At 38.8% G+C, this 19,966-nt stretch overlaps 1 protein-coding gene across 1 annotated transcript in view; it reads left to right on the top strand.

Moving 5' to 3' along the window:
• Positions 1 to 19,966, top strand: part of LOC121368993 (nucleoredoxin-like) — a 60,383-nt gene that overhangs the window by 25,027 nt on the left and 15,390 nt on the right. The window contains exons 2-3 of the mRNA XM_041493779.1: positions 1,959 to 2,210; positions 15,934 to 16,138. Of these exons, the coding sequence (XP_041349713.1) occupies positions 1,959 to 2,210; positions 15,934 to 16,138 (457 nt within the window). The remainder of the gene's footprint in view (positions 1 to 1,958; positions 2,211 to 15,933; positions 16,139 to 19,966) is intronic.

A 19,966-nucleotide genomic window follows, 5' to 3' on the forward strand; every position in this document is an offset into this window, starting at 1 on the left:
CTCAAAATTGCTGAAGCTGAGCATTTTTTTTTTTACAGCGAAAACATTTAGCCATTGCTGTAGGTAACAAATTCTGTCATTTGAGCCCTATTTTTTCTCAGCAGACATACAGAAATAAATGATATAAGTGTTTGAAAAACAGAAAATCCAATCCCTTTAGGTGTATGGCGGCTTCAGGTATGTAAACACCATATTGTTCTGTGCTGCTGAAAGTAATGAACCTCCGACACTTGTCTGACATTCACCAGGCACCTGGGGGTCTGGCTCTCCCGGTGAGGGTGCATGGTTTGGTGAGAAAATATTTCATACAGCCCAGTGGAAAGCAGACAGGTTAAGGCACAGTGGAAGAAGCTGCACAAAGCATCATCCAACAGGTGCTTGCAACTCCTACCTTCAGACGAGGGTGTGGCACCTTACACTGTACATACACAATAATATATGAAGCGTTCATTTACAAAATGTGATATATCCATTTATTACCCCAGTGGTCACTCGTAACAGTGAAAATATTTTCCATATTTTCTCAGTGGGAAATATTCTGCATTGCTCTAATGAACAATACTATTGGACGATTTGACGCCTACAAACCAAAATAGGTCATTACGATTTGGCAAACACACAAAGTGACGTCATGTAGTTTAAAGAGTGCGTTTAATGCTATTTGTTTTTGGTGTTAAATTTATAACAAAATGTCATTTTAATGCAATTTAGTATAATTGTTTTTACCAAAATAAAGATAACATTTGTTTTTAAAAAATTTCTATGAACATGATTAAATTACAAAGTTATAGAATACTCATAACAGTGCGTAAAGTGGTTTAATCGATTCTATACATGTACGTGCATGTGTGTAAAAAATAAAGGCTTTTAGATACAAAATAACTGAGGTAATAAATAGAATAACGAACTCGGTACCAGTTACTATGAAATTTATGTCCCTCGTGAAAGCTAAAGCTCGTGACAACTGAAAATGATTTCACTTGAGACATAAATTTGATAATAACTGGTAATTTGTTTATTATCCTCTGTTTATGTCATTTTGAGAAATACATGATTTTGCAAGATGAACTAGAACTCCAAGTGGGAGGTAACACTTCGACGTTACACAGTGATGTCACCGATTGGCGCACTACAACCTTACAGAAACATCAACCAGACGAGTTGAGTGATATAAATTAAGATCGATTATGGGTAATAAATAGGATATTAAACTCGCTACCTTTTTGTATCATGTTTATGTCCGATGTGAAATAATTTTCATTGTCACTCACTATTGTCAATAAAGCTTGTGATAACTGAAAATTATTTCACTCGGAACATAAACATGATATGAAATGGAAGCTTGTTTAATATCCTATAAATGTCATAGATCATTGGGCTAGTGCATCATGACTGGTACATGCATTTTTAAGGCTGTGGTATGTGCTATCCTGTCTGTGCATATGAAAGATATCTTGCTACTAATATAGCGGGTTTTCTCTATAAGACTATAAAGTCAGATTTACCAAGTGTTTAACTAACATCCAGTAGCCGATTAATTATTAATAAATCAATGTGTTCTATAGGTGTTATTAAACAAAACAAACTAACTTTATATATATGTGATACTATCTACCATACTTTATATATATGTGATACTATCTACCATACTTTATATATATGTGATACTATCTACCATACTTTATATATATGTGATACTATCTACCATACTTTATATATATGTGGTACTATCTACCATACTTTATATATATGTGATACTATCTACCATACTTGATATATTTTTATTATGTCTGTGACAACTGTCTGTACTGAAAAGCAATGTAATCCAACATTGTCATTGATCTGGGAATAATTGGAAAAAAAAACCCCTGTCTGCTGAAATGGTTACAGCAACCTAATACACTGTAGTTTTTTTGTACATTTTGATTTATTATTTCTCATTTTGTTTTTTCTTCAAGGACAAACTAACGAAGAAGTTCCGCGTTCAGGGAATTCCCAAGTTCGTTCTGCTTGACGGAGAGACGGGGAAAGTGATAACCATCGATGGCTTTCTTCACCTCTGTGAGGATGAGAATGGACTGGAGTTCCCATGGCGCACAAAACCACTACACGACATCATCAAGGGGACACTACTCCACGGCAAAGAGGAAGTGGATGCCACCACGGCTCTCAGAGGAAAAATCGTTGGACTTTATTTTTCAGCTCATTGGGTAAGTTGAGTATTGTTTGTACAATTGTTTTGTCTTACTCCTTCCTGTCTATGGGACGGAAGGAAATGTTTTATTTAACAACGAACTAAACACATTTTATTTATGGTTATATGGCGTCGGACATATGGTTATGGACCACACAGATATTGAGAAAGGAAACCTGCAGTCACCACTTCATGGGCTACTCTTTTTGATTAGCAGCAAGTGATCTTTTATATGCACCATCCCATAGACAGGATAGCACATACCACGACCTTTGATATACCAGTCTTGGTGCACTGGCTGGAACAAGAAATAGCCCAATGGGCCCACTGACAGGGATCGATCCTAGACCGACCGCACATCAAGCGAGTGCTTTACCACTGGGCTATGTCCCGCCCCTGTCTGTGGGATGGTGTATATATTAAAAAAGATCCCTTGTTGCTAATCGAAAGGAGTAGCCCATGTAGTGGTGGCAGTGGGTTTCCTCATTATTGATGTGGTCTTTAGCTGTACATGTATGTCAGACACCATATAATATGGGTGAATTTACGAAGCCTATTTTTCCTAAGCATTGTAAATACTTATACAGTAAAGTACTCTTATAATGCACCAGAAGGGACCATATTAGTTCATTTGTTATAGCAGTAGTTCATTGTACACATTTGCACAAGTTAGTTATTAATATATAGGGAGATAAAATGGGACTTCACGATCAGTTCGTTCTGTGCAGTAGTTCGTTCTAAGCATGTTCGTTATAAGTGTACTTTACTGTAAATAAAAACAGACTGTAAATTCGGCACTACAATGTATATATAGATATTTCTTACTTCTTCTTTCCTTATTTTTTGTTATAATGGGACAGTACACACCAAGAGGTTTGATGCACCAGTCACTGAAACACTGGATGAAATGGATATACACATACACATACATGTATAAGAGCGTGGAGAATCCCAAGGAGATTGCTGAGAATGATTTTACCTGAAGGCTGTCGTTTATAAGAGAAACAATTGATACCTCATGCTTCCCTTTACAATTTCCCAGATGGGAAAATAACACACTGAAAGTTACAGTATCAATATTTAAGAAGTCATCCCCACCCTTCATTTAGCATTGTCAAATTCCTGTGGTGTTTTCATTGATTACCGTTAAATGAGAAAATCTGTTTCTTTAATGACACTAGAACACATTGATTTATTAATAATCAGCTGTTTGATATTTCTGACAGATAGACTTATAAGGAAACCTGCTACACTTTTATATTAAGGGATTTTTTCTTTGCACTTCCCCACAGCTAGGGCAGCATATACCATAACCTTTGATATACCAGTTGTGAAGCATTGGTTGTAATAGGAAAAAAATGCAGACAGCAAGAGATCATATAGTGAAGTGCTACCATTGTTTTTGTTTACAGAAATGAAAAAACCTTTGAACATTTTCAAGAGGGAGAGTAGTTGTGGTTTGTTTACCAGGCTGGTGTTTGCTCCTCACATTAAATGACACAACGGTAACAGTCTAATTGTTCATTTGCACTCGCTCTCCTGAATATCATGCCTCTGGGATTTTTCAGGAAACCTGGATTTTAGTTCCATTACCACACCACCCTTCTAAGTTCCAAGTTCTAACCATATGATCTCTGAATTTTGTAAGAATGACCCTGGATCTGTTATACGGTTTAGAACATACTATATTTTATTTAAGCACTGTGTGTATATATTTAGGTACATTAACTGTTAAAACACACACCTAGACCAGTAAAAAAAGAATTGCTTATGCAGTTAATTTTTTTCTTTCTGTCTTATCAAGATCATTTGCAGTGTAGGGAAAAAAATATTATAGTCTGCCGCAGATAAATTGCCAGAATAGATAAATAAAACAGGTGCGATGGGAATTAACTTCTAATCATTGGCTTCATTTTGTTATATTGTAATGGTTTACCAAGTGGTAAACAAAATGATGGAAAAATATGAAATATCAGCAACACTGAAGTGCAGTAGTTTCTTTTCCAAATTTCAGACCTGAAATATCAGTTAAAATCTTTTGTATAATGTACGAGACGGGTTGGGGTGGGGGGGGTGGGGGGGAGGGGCAGGAAAAAATCCTCATATTTGGGCAAAAACAACAGAAAAATTCAGGCAAAATTAGTTGGCCTGAACACTTCACCATTTATTTTCATCATTCTACGAACAATATTAGTTGTATAATACATGTAAAAATTTGTGGCGATTCATTTGCAACCTTTTATTAGCTGTTTGGCAGTATTGCTAATATGAAATAACATAGTAATCCAGATTCAGATACTTTTGTTTATTTGGGGCAAAATCAGCCTCCACCCCCCCCCCCCCCCCCCCCCCCCCCCCCCCCCCTTAATAAGGGGAGCCTGTACACCTATGTTAAGAGATGAATATTTCTGAAATTATAATGCATGCTATATGTGGTATAGTTCAGAACATTGTAGGTGCCCTTTTTGTCTTGCCTTGAGGAAGGAAGGAAATGTTTTATTTAACGACGCACTCAACACATTTTATTTACGGTTATATGGTGTCAGACATATGGTTAAGGACCACACAGATATTGAGAGAAGAACCCCGCTGTCGCCACTTCATAGGCTACTCTTTTCAATTAGCAGCAAGGGTTATATGCACCATCCCACAGACAGGATAGTACATACCATGGCCTTTGTTATGCCAGTTGTGGAGCACTGGCTGGAATGATGCCTTGAGGAAGTCACAAGGCAAGGTATAATATTACTTTTTTCAATGGCTGTGTCAATGGTGTCAACTTTTGTACTTGCATCTTGCTCAAAGTTAGGTTTCTGCATTTAGATCCACTTCTCACAAACTATAATGAAAGTTGTTTTATACTTACATCTATGAATGTTCATCTCTGTGACTGTTTAAAAAATTATTTATTTAAATTTTTTTCTTTCTATTAAATTACCAGAAAATTTAAATGTTTTTGTTTGAGATACATGTATGTGATACTGTGATATTGTGTGTACAAATGATAAGTCACACAAAAAAAGTGCCACAATATCTTGTTAAATATTAATGTCGGCAGATTAAAACATTTTCTGGTATGTTGATTATTAAAGAAACATGGTCCACTTTTAAACGTAGCCCATTGACATAGCTTGATGTGCGGTCGGTCTAAGATCGATCCCCATCGGTGGGCCCATTGGGCTATTTTTCATTCCAGCCAGTGCACCATGACTGGTGTATCAAAGTCTATGGTATGTGCTATCCTGTCTGTGGGATGGTGCATATAAAAGATCCCTTGCTGCTAATCGAAAAGAGTAGCCCATGAAGTGGCAACAGCAGGTTTCCTCTCTCAATATCTGTGTGGTACTTAACTATATGTCTGACGCCACACAACCATAAATAAAATGTCTTAAGTTTCTCTCTTTCTTCCAGTTGCTTGCCTTACTGACATCCAATAGCATCATTTGATGATTTCAGCTTACCCTGCCACAGCAATTAGGATAAAACTGGTGATTGATACTAGACCATGTGGTTTAGATAGCATTATCTCCCCTCCTTGACCAGCAGGGGGCACTGCTAATAAAGTGTAAAATAGTAAACACCATTTGATTGGCAGATCTTGTTGATATGTGAATTGCTTTACAAGAAATAACTCTCACTGGCGGTGGTGTTTATGTTTTGAAGAAAATCTGCTTATTTAGAGCTTAGTATTGTATAAAGGCGAGAGTGAATTAAATGATTCCTGTGTAACGGAGACATTTTACCTGCAAAGAATGATTCACACATGTACCTATAGTCCATCCCATCATTCTATTAAAAAAAAAAATTGTCAATAATTTCAGTTTAGTTTAACGTAAGAAGAAAAGTAAAAGTGTTTTAGAAATAAAAAATGAATACTATTTTTGTTTGCCATTGACAAATCAATTGGCTCAGAAATAAATAACTTGTAAATTTCATTGTATGAAAAAAGGCGTTCCTTGTGGAACGGACTATACATATGTTCAACAGGTTACATTTAAAGCTGAGGATCTCCATGCACTGTCCATCCCTGATCATGGATTCCTGTAAAAGTTAACTGTGCTTTGTTTAACAACACCACTAGAGCACATTGAACTATTAATAATTGGCCATTGGATTTCAAACATTTGGAAATTCTGATATATAGTCTTAGACAGGAAACCCACTACACTTTTTCATTAGTATTTTTGCGCTGGGGTGTTGTTAAACAAACATTCATTCATTCATTATAGCATGGTAATTTTTATATGCACCACCACATAGACAGGATAGCACATACCACAGCCTTTGATGTACCAGTCATGTGCACTGGCTAAAAAGAGAAATGGTCCAGTTTAATAACTTATTTAAACCTTCCATTCAAAAGATACATCTATATTGAAATTTCCATAGGAGCACTTTTCACCAACACTTTTACATAAATGTACTCTTGATAATTAGTAGTTGGGGATGGATGTAGCCCAGTGGTAAAGCGCTTGCTCGATGCGCAGTCGGTCCAGGATCGATCCCTGTCCGTTGGCCCATCGGGCTATTTCTCATTCCTTGTCGGTGCACCATGACTGGTATATCAAAGGCTGTGGTATGTGTTAACCTGTCTGTGGGATGGTGCATATAAAAGATCCCTTGCTACTAATGGAAAAATTAACTGAACAGTTCAGGCCCTTTTAAGGGCCCTATGGGCAACCTAGGGAGACATACCAATACCTGACAGGTGTAATCACTGAGCTACTCTCGGCCTACTAATATTCAAACCTATTCGTAGCTCCCAACCCTTTTCTGTTAGATCGACCGTTCCAAATTGTGCCTAATTTCCTTTCATCAAAAATGCATACCCTTTCTCTTTGGATTAAATCCTATGGGACACTCCAAATTCCATAGCACCATACCACCCTCTGCCTGTTACCGACCACGGTCGGGCTACTGGTGCTCCCTTGCACCTGCCAGTGTAGGCGGTCCTCCCTCCTACCACCCCACCTTTCCTGGAGAAACCGGCTGAGGCTGGTACCTGTGCCCAAGACAGGTGTGTGCTACAACAGCTTGCTCTGAATGTTCACGTTAAACATTACTCCACTCCACTCCAACTGGTCTCGGTGGCGTCATGGTTAGGCCATCGGTCTACAGGCTGGTAGGTACTGGGTTCGGATCCCAGTTGAGGCATGGGAATTTTAATCCAGATACCGACTCCAAACCCAAACCCTGAGTGAATGCTCCGCAAGGCTCAATGGGTAGGTGTAAACCACTTGCACCGACCAGTGATCAACAAAGGCCATGGTTCAACAAAGGCCATGGTTTGTGCTATCGTGCCTGTGGGAAGCACAAATAAAAGATCCCTTGCTGCAAATCGGAAAGAGTAGCCCATGTAGTGGCGACAACGGGTTTCCTCTCAAAATCTGTGTGGTCCTTAACCATATGTCTGACGCCATATAACCGTAAATAAAATGTGTTGAGTGTGTCATTAAATAAAACATTTCCTTCCTTCCACTCCACTCCAATGGAAAAATGTAGCAGTTTTCCTCTCTAAGACTGTGTAAAAATCACTAAATGTTTGACATCCAATAGTCGATGATTAATAAATCAATGTGCTCTAGTCATGTTGTTAAACAAAACAAACTTCTTCTTTGTGATAATTAGGTACCATATCATACATGAAACTGCTACATGTACATATGTATCTTCATAGATGAAACAACCTGTCCCTATCCTTGTATTTTGTCAAAAAAGGTGCCAATAAACCCCTACATGTTTTCCAAATATTTCCTGAAAGGATGTTTTCATCTCAGTATCTTTAACTTAGTTCCATCAAAGACCACAGGTATTTACTAGACGTGACATCTGTAGTGTCAAATGTTCCACAGATGTTTTGCATGTTGTAAGAAACTACTCTTTTTCTGTACCACTAGTGATGATACTAAAGGAACCGTCTCCTGTCTGCTTGTGTGTGGAATGTCTGGGTTTTACAGCACCGCTGTAAAAGACAAAGCTGGAATGCTGCATGATTTTATTGGAATGGACAAGATGTAGCAATATGCTCAGTAAAGCGCATAATCCAAGTGTTTCTGACAATTGCTATTATCTCTGTGGATTTCTTAAAACAATTCAACCGATGAAGCCATAAGGTTGATAAGTGTTGGTGGATGCTATCTTTTGTTATTGTGGAAATGGAAACTTGATTGTAAATGCAAACAAGATAATGACATATGATTGGATCTAACAGGAATAAAAGTTGGCAAATAGAATCAACAAGATACATGTATATGATAAGATACAAAAAAAAAAAGTTGGCAAATAAAATCAAAGCTGTTTTAAGTGTATTCAAATGAGGTTAGGACGATTGACTGTTAAATACAGTGGCATGTTCAGGACGGTGAGCACATGCCAACAGTTTGACTGGTACCATTGTCTTCTATATCATATCACATTCGTTTAATTTTTGGCACAAAAACCAGTCTAGCAGGGTGATCATCTAGAAAGTGCCTCAGGTAATTTAGTGCCATATTAGATTATTTGGATGAATATTTAATATTGTGGTCTCAAAAGTGATGGCTGCTTGTAAAACAAAAAGAAAGAAAGAAATGTTTTAGTTAACGACATACTCAACACATTGTATTTACGGTTATATGGTTAAGGACCACATAGATATGAGGGAGGAAACCCGCTGTCACTACTCTTTTCGATAAGCAGCAAGGGATCTTTTATATGCACTATCCCACAGATAGGGTAGTACATACCATGGCCTTTGATATACCAGTCGTGGTGCACTGGCTGGAATGAGAAATAGCCCAGTGGGATCGATCCCACACTGACCGCGCATTGAACAAATGCTGTACCACTGGGCTACGTCCCGCCCCTCTTGTAAAACAGGTTATCATTTGATCAGATTTTCAGTGTCAATCTAATAATTCTTGGGAGTAGAATGTAAAGGTACCTGTAGGTTAAGTCTGTAGCAATGGAGTGGGGGTAGGGTGGGTGGGGGAGGACATAGGTCCCTACTTTAGAGTAATGTATATTTTCAGTGTCAATGTAATAATTCTTGGGAGTAGAATGTAAAGGTACCTGTAGGTTAAGTCTGTAGCAATGGAGTGGGGGTAGGGTGGGTGGGGGAGGGCTATAGGTCCCTACTTTAGAGTAATGTATATTTTCAGTGTCAATGTAATAATTCTTGGGAGTAGAATGTAAAGGTACCTGTAGGTTAAGTCTGTAGCAGTGGAGTGGGGGTAGGGTGGGTGGGGGAGGACATAGGTCCCTACTTTAGAGTAATGTATATTTTCAGTGTCAATGTAATAATTCTTGGGAGTAGAATGTAAAGGTACATGTAGGTTAAGCCTGTAGCAATGGAGTGGGGGTAGGGTGGGTGGGGTGGGTAGGGTGGGTAGGGTGGGTGGGGGAGGGCTATAGGTCCCTACTTTAGAGTAATGTATATTTTTTGTCCTACCGGTAATTGGGGTGTAGCCCAGTGGTAAAGTGCTCGCTTGATGCACAGTCCATTTGGGATTGATCCCTGTCGGTGGGCCCATTTTTAGCTATTTCTCATTCCAGCCAGTTCACCACGATTGGTATATCAAAGGACGTGATATGTGCTATCCTGTCTGTGGGATGGTGCATATAAAATATCCCTTGCTACTAATTGAACAATGTAGCGGGTTTCCTCTTTTAAGACTATATGTCAAAATTAACAAATGTTTGACATCCAATAGCCGATGATTAGTAAATCAATGTGCTCTAGTGGTGTCGTTAAACAAAACTTGCTTATGATCCCACCCACTAGAGAATGTGCATCCTCACTTCAGCTCGTTCCAGTCAGTGCTCCACAACTGGTGTAACAAAGGCCATGGTATGTACTATCCTGTCTGTGGGATGGTGCATATAAAAGATCCCTTGCTGCTAATTGAAAGGAGAAGCCCACGAAGTGGCGACAGCGGATTTCCTCTCAATATCTGTGTGGTCCTTAACCATATGTCCGATGCCATATAATCGTAAATAAAATGTGTTGAATGCGTCGTTAAATAAACCATTTCCTTTCTTCACTTCAGATATGATACTTACAGGCATGTAAGTGTACATGTAGTTCAGTTGTTAGGGTCTTGCATGAAGTTTGATTGATCAGCCTCAGTGCTCTCCGTGAGCTTTTTCTTTCTTTCTTTCTTTCTTTTAAATTATTTTTGTGCTTATATCCAATTAAGGTTCAAGCACGATGTCCTGGGCACACACCGTGTCGTTAAATATTGCTCTGGGTGGGAGCCGGTACCGGGCTGCGAACCCTGTACCTGTACCAGTTTTAATGAGAGAGAAGAGGGTGTTGTTGTCAACACCTACCCATTGAGTTGCTAAAACTCGCTCTGGGTGGGAGCCGGTACCGGGCTGCGAACCCTGTACCTGTACCAGTTTTAATGAGAGAGAAGAGGGTGTTGTTGTCAACACCTACCCATTGAGTTGCTAAAACTCGCTCTGGGTGGGAGCCGGTACTGGGCTGCGAACCCTGTACCTGTACCAGTTTTAATGAGAGAGAAGAAGGTGTTGTTGTCAACACCTACCCATTGAGTTGCTAAAACTCGCTCTGGGTGGGAGCCGGTACTGGGCTGCGAACCCTGTACCTGTACCAGTTTTAATGAGAGAGATGAAGGTGTTGTTGTCAACACCTACCCATTGAGTTGCTAAAACTCGCTCTGGGTGGGAGCCGGTACCGGGCTGCGAACCCTGTACCTGTACCAGTTTTAATGAGAGAGAAGAAGGTGTTGTTGTCAACACCCACCCATTGAGTTGCTAAAACTCACTCTGGGTGGGAGCCGGTACCGGGCTGCGAACCCTGTACCTGTACCAGTTTTAATGAGAAAGAAGAGGGTGTTGTTGTCAATACCTACCCACTGAGTTGTTAAAACTCGCTTTGTGGGAGCCGGTGCCGGGTTGCGAACCCTGTACTTTAACCAGTTTTATGTCCGATGGCCTAACCACAACATCACCATGGCCAGTGTGAGCTTTTTATTGTTCAGTCCAGTGATTTAGGAGAAACATGCCTTACAAGGCTCGGAATTGATAAGAAGCAGCCAGAAAGTCACTCACAGGGCACAGGATACTTTCCCATAACCAGTTTCACAGACAGATTTTACTTTCCAGGGTCCCGTTCCACGAAGCAATCTTAGCACTAAGATCAACTTAAGTGCATAAGGTAGTTATACACTTAAGGTGACCTTAGCCCTTAGCTAAAGATTGCACCAAAGTCAAGGTGATAAATGTTCTGTCCAAAATATATATGTCAGTGCCCTAAACAATGAAAAGGTTTGTTTTGTTTAATGGCACCACTAAAGCACATTGAAAAGGTTTGTTTTGTTTAATGGCACCACTAAAACACATTGAAAAGGTTTGTTTTGTTTAATGGCACCACTAAAGCACATTGAAAAGGTTTGTTTTGTTTAATGGCACCACTAAAACACATTGAAAAGGTTTGTTTTGTTTAATGGCACCACTAAAGCACATTGAAAAGGTTTGTTTTGTTTAATGGCACCACTAAAGCACATTGAAAAGGTTTGTTTTGTTTAATGGCACCACTAAAACACAATGAAAAGGTTTGTTTTGTTTAATGGCACCACTAAAACACATTGAAAAGGTTTGTTTTGTTTAATGGCACCACTAAAACACATTGAAAAGGTTTGTTTTGTTTAATGGCACCACTAAAACACATTGAAAAGGTTTTTGTTTAATGGCACCACTAAAACACAATGAAAAGGTTTGTTTTGTTTAATGGCACCACTAAAACACATTGAAAAGGTTTGTTTTGTTTAATGGCACCACTAAAGCACATTGAAAAGGTTTTTGTTTAATGGCACCACTAAAACACATTGAAAAGGTTTGTTTTGTTTAATGGCACCACTAAAACACATTGAAAAGGTTTGTTTTGTTTAATGGCACCACTAAAACACATTGAAAAGGTTTGTTTTGTTTAATGGCACCACTAAAACACATTGAAAAGGTTTGTTTTGTTTAATGGCACCACTAAAACACATTGAAAAGGTTTGTTTTGTTTAATGGCACCACTAAAACACAATGAAAAGGTTTGTTTTGTTTAATGGCACCACTAAAGCACATTGAAAAGGTTTGTTTTGTTTAATGGCACCACTAAAACACATTGAAAAGGTTTGTTTTGTTTAATGGCACCACTAAAGCACATTGAAAAGGTTTTTGTTTAATGGCACCACTAAAACACATTGAAAAGGTTTGTTTTGTTTAATGGCACCACTAAAACACATTGAAAAGGTTTGTTTTGTTTAATGGCACCACTAAAGCACATTGAAAAGGTTTGTTTTGTTTAATGGCACCACTAAAACACATTGAAAAGGTTTTTGTTTAATGGCACCACTAAAACACATTGAAAAGGTTTTTGTTTAATGGCACCACTAAAACACATTGAAAAGGTTTTTGTTTAATGGCACCACTAAAGCACATTGAAAAGGTTTGTTTTGTTTAATGGCACCACTAAAACACATTGAAAAGGTTTGTTTTGTTTAATGGCACCACTAAAACACATTGAAAAGGTTTTTGTTTAATGGCACCACTAAAACACATTGAAAAGGTTTGTTTTGTTTAATGGCACCACTAAAGCACATTGAAAAGGTTTTTGTTTAATGGCACCACTAAAACACAATGAAAAGGTTTGTTTTGTTTAATGGCACCACTAAAGCACATTGAAAAGGTTTGTTTTGTTTAATGGCACCACTAAAACACATTGAAAAGGTTTGTTTTGTTTAATGGCACCACTAAAGCACATTGAAAAGGTTTGTTTTGTTTAATGGCACCACTAAAACACATTGAAAAGGTTTGTTTTGTTTAATGCACCACTAAAGCACATTGAAAAGGTTTTTGTTTAATGGCACCACTAAAACACAATGAAAAGGTTTGTTTTGTTTAATGGCACCACTAAAGCACATTGAAAAGGTTTGTTTTGTTTAATGGCACCACTAAAACACATTGAAAAGGTTTGTTTTGTTTAATGGCACCACTAAAACACATTGAAAAGGTTTGTTTTGTTTAATGGCACCACTAAAACACATTGAAAAGGTTTGTTTTGTTTAATGGCACCACTAAAGCACATTGAAACATGTTTTTATAGTTGCACATACATGTATGGATGTTCATCACAGTGCATATGAGAAAACTAAATAGAAAAAGTTAAAATTGTAATTTAATGTTTTTTAATAAAAAAATTCTGTTAAGTTTTAATTTAAAAAAAAATATATATTTGTAACATGTACATTGAGGTGATAATCTATGTAGCAGCTGTCGGCAACATCAAATAACTTTTTGGTAGGTGAAACATTTATTTCCATGGAAGTCTTGTTAATGATTTCAAAAATGTTGAGTTTTGACATTTACAGATAAATGTACATTTTTTGTACATGTACATCTTTGCTCTTAACCCATTTTCTGAAAGAAAAAAGGCTAACTCTGCTTGCTAAAACTCCACATTGTTCCATCTACATTTGTAAGTACCTGGTACATGTACTTAAAGTAGCTGGTGTTCTGCTAAAGAATGTTTATTTTGGTAGTAATTGAGAGAAGTGTCCTATCATCTGCTGGTAATTGCCCAGTATGATGTTCAGGTAAATACCTAGTGATAGTACGAGATACAGACAGAATTTCTCGGATTCTCATGTTGATGGGAGGTTCAACTTGGGGCTGCTGCACTATGTCAGGAATGACCTGGGCATTCAGGTTCTCTCATTGTTTTCACGGTATTTTCCCCAGTAAGTCATGTTTTGAATGACTTCAGAAGTTCTGAGTTCAGGACTGAATAACTTCTGAAATGTTGAGTTTTTCCAGTGACTTAGGTTTGCTGACTTTTGAATGATATCAGAAGTGCTGAGGTTTGAATGACTTAAAAGTGCTCGGTTCTGATTAACATCAGATATAATGATGATTTTTTAATACTGTAAGTTTGAACTTCATTTTACACACAGAGACACCTTAAAAAAAAGTTCAGTATTAATTCCCTCAAAAGTGCAAGATAAACATAAAGCTTAGTAGTAAAATACTACACTATAGTAAGGTTGCTTGGTATGTACGATTAATTGCCCTCATGTGGCGTCCCCCCCTCCAGGGGCGGGACGTAGCCCAGTGGTAAGTGTTGATGCGAGGTCAGTCTAGGATCGATCCCTGTCGGTAGACCCATTGGGCTATTTCTTGTTCCAGCCAGTGCTCCACAACTGGTGTAACAAAGGCCGTATTATGTACTACCCTGTCTGTGGAATGGTGCATATAAAAGATCCCTTGCTGCTAATCGAAAAGAGAAGCCCATGAAATGGTGACAGCAGGTTTCTTCTCTCAATATCTGTGTGGTCCTTAACCATATGTCCGATGCCATATAACCGTAAATAAAATGTGTTGAGTGCATTGTTAAATAAAACATTTCTTTCCTTCCTTCTCTGCCCCCCAATCTCTACCAGTGCCTTATGACTGGTGTATGCTGTCTTCTTAATGTGAAGTGAATGTAAAAGATTCTTTGCTGCCAAAAGATATGGCATTAGTGTAGTTTTCTCTCTCATTTTTAAGTAAAAATATAACAAACATACTGATGGAAAAAAATAAGGGAAACGCAAAGTATTTTAAGACCAAATTTAATTCACTGCTAGAGTAGTTCAGTGCTAGAGTAATTCACTGCTTGAGTAGTTTACTGCTAGAGTAGTTCACTGCTAGAGTAGTTCACTGCTAGAGTCTGTTAGAGTAGTTCGCTGCTAGAGTAATTCACTGCTAGAGTCGGTTAGAGTAGTTTGCTGCTAGAGTAATTCACTGCTAGTCTGTTACAGTAGTTCACTGTTAGAGTAATTCACTGCTAGAGTAGTTCACTGCTAGAGTAGTTCACTGTTTGAGTAATTCACTGCTAGAGTAGTTCACTGCTAGAGTCTGCTAGAGTAGTTCACTGCTAGAGTAGTTCACTGTTTGAGTAGTTCACTGCTAGAGTAGTTCACCGCTAGAGTAGTTCACCACTAGAGTAGTTCACCATTAGAGTAATTCACTGCTAGAGTAATTCTCTGCTAGAGTAGTTATGCCTGTATACAACACAGAGATGCAATGAGGACTGAATGTCAGTAACACTGTAAAGTTCCTGATATTATGGATGTATAAGTCCTAATTTCCACAGGGAACACCTTTTTTTCATACTGTGGAATTTACTACAAGTTATTTATTTCTGAGCTGATTGATTTCTAAATTGCACACAAAAATAGTGCGGGTTTTTTGTTATTTCTAAAACTCATTTACTTTTCTTCTTATGTCAAACCAAACTGAAATTATTTCCTAAAAACATTTTTGTAGGAGAATGGGACGGACTATTGTATCAGTGCAGATTTGCTGTTACTATTTAAGATTTACCTTATTTCTGTCCATCAGTATAAATGTATATTCAATGGTCCAGTCTTTGTCATGAGCCAAATCAAGGTGATGTGATGATCACCAGGGCTCGAAAATTGCAAAAAAATATGGTGGCCAATTATGGTAAGACGAACCACAAACCATGAGCAAGATTTTAATGTGTAATAAATAGATGCAATACAAATATTAATAGTGGCTATATATGTTATAGATCTAATGCCATTATTTTTTAATATTCAAGTCACCCAAACAGGACATTGGTCGCATTTGGCGACCTGGCCACAGGCTGTTTCAAGCCCTGGATCACTCTCCTGAAATGGTGGTAAGCGAGCAATCGAATGAAGTTTCAAATAAAGTTTAAATTTTCTGCTTGATTATTTCAGTGTCCCCCGTGTCGCCATTTCACCCCGGAGCTGTGCCGGACTTATGAGAAGTTGAAAGAAGAGGGTCGCAACTTTGAGGTGGTCTTCATCTCATCTGACCGCAGCAAGGAGTCGTTTCTGCAGTACTACAGTAGCATGCCGTGGCTAGCTCTGCCGTTTGACGACGCACGTACCCGGTCGCTCACCAGGCAGTTTGGCATCGATGGCAAGTACATTACTTCATCTAATTAAAGCCAGACCTTTTTGCATGCTGCAATAGCTGAGATGTATCTTTGTGCTGTCATTTGTCTGTCTGTCTGTCCGTCTGTCTGTCCGTCTGTCCGTCCGTCCACCCCATCCATCCATCCATCAACCCATCCAACCATCCACCCCATCCATCCATCCATCAACCCATCCACTCCATCCAACCATCCACTCCATCCATCCATCCATCAACCCATCCACCCCATCCATCCATGCATCAACCCATCCACTCCATCCACCAATCCATCCACTCCACCCATCCATCCACCCCATCCATCCACCCATCCATCAACCCATCCACCCCATCCATCCATCAACCCATTCATCAACCCATCCACTTCATCCACCCCATCCATCCCCATCCGTCCATCCATCCGTCCATCTGTCCATCCGTTCGTCCATCCGTCCGACCATCCATCCATCCATCCATCAACACATCCACTCCATCCATCCATCCATCCATCCACCCATCCACCCTATCCATCCATCCATCCATCCATCCATCCATCCATCCATCCATCCATCCATCCATCCATCCATCCACCCATCCATCCATCCATCCACCGCATCCATCCATCCATCCATCCACCACATCCATCCATCCATCCACCCCCATCCATCCCCGTCCATCTGTCCAACCGTCTGTCCATCCACCCACCCACCCATCTATCCATCCACCCCATCCATCCACCCCATCCATCCATCCACCTCATCCATCCCATCCATCCATCTGTCCATCCATCTGTCCATTCATCCGTCCGTCCATCCATCTATCCATCCATCCATTTTCTGCACTGTCTAGCTGACCAATCAAGAGCAATGGGTCATAGGATCGCTCCCCCACTGTAGACTTTGGGGTTTCCCCCCATCCCAGCCAGTGCCTCAGGTCATGTCTATGGGAATGGGAATATAAAAGATTCCTTACTACTTTTTAGTAGGTTTTCTATCTCATTCTCTAGACCAAGTGTCGACACACCGTTATATTAGAATCCAAAATGTTCTGAGGTGTTGTTAAAACACATTTTCCTTTCCTTGGTATTCATTCAGACAGTTTCCCATCTAGGTAGTAACCAATGCTGCTTAACTTGTGTCACACAAAAGTAATTCATTCACATGGAGTGGTATACAACTATCAACACCTGCAATTAAGAAAATGACTGGATTGTAAGTAAATCTGAATGATGAGTTTGTTATTTGTTTTGTTTGGCAATAAGCTGTAAAGCCTACTGCAGACGAGAGCTTCCAGCTGAGCAAAAAGTTACTTGAGACACAATGTCGTCACTCTTGACACAAGTAAATCAGTATATATATATATATATATATATATATATACAGTCAAACCTGTATATAACGGCCACCCAAGGGACCTGACAAAAGTGGCCGTTATAGAGAGGTGACCCTTATATACAAGTTCAAAATTAGAACCCATATATTAAAGAATATCACAACTGTCATAAGATTTTTTTTTTAAATGTCGCATTTTTAAACCATTCCCACACTAGCTTGTTTATATTATCATTGCCTGTTGCTTTCTTCTGCCTTTTTCTTTTGGCTGAAACATTATTGTCAAAATCGGCCAGAACATCAGCTTTCCTTTTTAAAATAGAATTAATCTGAAAATGTCCTACACCAAAATGATCAGCGATCTTTCGCGCACTTAAATTGCCTCAGATTTGTTAATAACATCGATTCTCTGTTCTAACGTTAAAGCAGTACTATTTTTCGGTGGCATTTTGCATACAAATGTATTCGTTAATATATTTCGCAAACGCTAACATTGACTTGCTGAAGATATTTTGTGTAATTGAAGGTTATTACCCATGTGGCATGTTTGACTCATTTGTTTGTTTCATGTCACCGCTAATCCTTCAGTGGTATATGACCGTTGATTACAGCTGAATAAGATCAGGAGTCACTTAAAAAATCCGAACACAGGACATCTGCAATGACCAGCGCCTTCAGCTATTCATGTTTATTTACCAATCATGGGATGGGATGGGAACTCATTTATGTGCCCATATCCACAGAGGTTCAGGCACGCCCATCCCGGATCTGGCCTCTGACTTCGCCAGTGACCTACCAATCATGTCTGGCTAGAAACAATGAAACACCTAACATAATACCTCATTTGTTTAGTTTCTCGAGACTCAATAGAGTGACCATCCATACAGATTACATTATGTACAGCCAATGGGAAGTTGTCTACTGTTCAGCGAAGATGCTGAGAACCAATCGAATTACACCACCAGTAACTGCGTGTCACGGAAGTTACTGAGTGTCTGTTTGTTTTTCAATTACGATCAGAGAATTACAGTGGAACTTTACTTTGACAGAAAATAAACTCAAAGCTACAGACATGGCCATATAAACACATTTAATTTATAATTTTTAAGATGATTGAAAAGGTAAAGACATAACCAGGGTGAAAAAATAAACCAAAAAACGTCTTTACGTTGATCATCTTGTGACCGTTATACTTATAGCAGGTTCAACCTGTTATTTTAGGTGAAAAATAGTGACCGCTGGCCATTATGGACAGGTGACGGTTATCTACAGGTCAAATAAGAAAGGAAATGCATGGGGGGGATTTATATAGTGGCCGTTATAGGCAGGTGACCATTATGTACAGGTGACTGTTAGACTAGGTTTGACTATATATATATACTGTATGTACATGTATATATATACTAGTATATATACATATATATATATATATATATATATATATATATATATGTGTGTGTGTGTGTGTATATATATATATATATATATATATATATATATACACACACACACACACAAAGTGAAAGGAAGGAAGGAAATGTTTTATTTAACGATGCACTCAACACATTTTATTTACGGTTATATGGCGTTGGATATATGGTTAAGAACCACACAGATATTGAGAGAGGAAACCCGCTGTCGCCACTTCATGGGCTACTTTTTTCAGTTAGCAGCAAGGGATCTTTTATATGCACCATCCCATAGACAGAATAGCACATACCACGGCCTTTGATGTACCAGTCATGGTGCACTGGCTGGAGCGAGAAATAGCCCAATGGGCCCACTGACAGGGATCGATCCTAAACCGACTGTGCATCAAGTGAATGCTTTACCACTGGGCAACATCTCGCCCCTAAATCAGATCATGTCTGGGACCTAATATGTATCCAATTTAGACAGGATCCGGTGTTTACAGGGTCTCTTTTATAATTTAGAACATTTGAGATCATGAAATGTGGCCGGTTTTGACAGGATTCCAGTTTGTTCAGGGTCCAGTTTAAATAGGTTTGACTGGGGTTTTTTTTTTTTTTTAAATTAGGCCACTCGGCACCAGAAAAAGGTAGAATATTTTGTCAATATAAATGACTGAGAAAATTTCATTAAAAATATATGTTTATCTACAAATATCTCATCATCAGGCCAACCATAACACTTTAATTGACTGGTGAACATTTTACTGAAAATAAAACACCTCTACTGCACCATAGCCAGGGTTCAACAATGTACAATGACTGAATAAGCTGTTGCCCCCTGCAATCCAGTGATTGTTGCAATGCACACTTATGAACAGTCAAGTGAGTTCAATGACCTAGTTAGAACTCTCTTAATGCTGGTAATTTACATGTAGTTTCGATCATGCCCAAAGACCCTGAGATTCAGACACTAAGTAATAAGGGTGCAGTTAGTGTTTTAGGTCTCACTACACAGTTCACTTCTGGGTGAGAGTTCATTGATCACGGTCCACTATAGTTCCTAATTGTGATGACATATGTTGTGGTTCACATAT

Source organism: Gigantopelta aegis, chromosome 3, assembly GCF_016097555.1.
Source record: "Gigantopelta aegis isolate Gae_Host chromosome 3, Gae_host_genome, whole genome shotgun sequence".
NCBI lineage: Eukaryota > Metazoa > Mollusca > Gastropoda > Neomphalida > Peltospiridae > Gigantopelta > Gigantopelta aegis.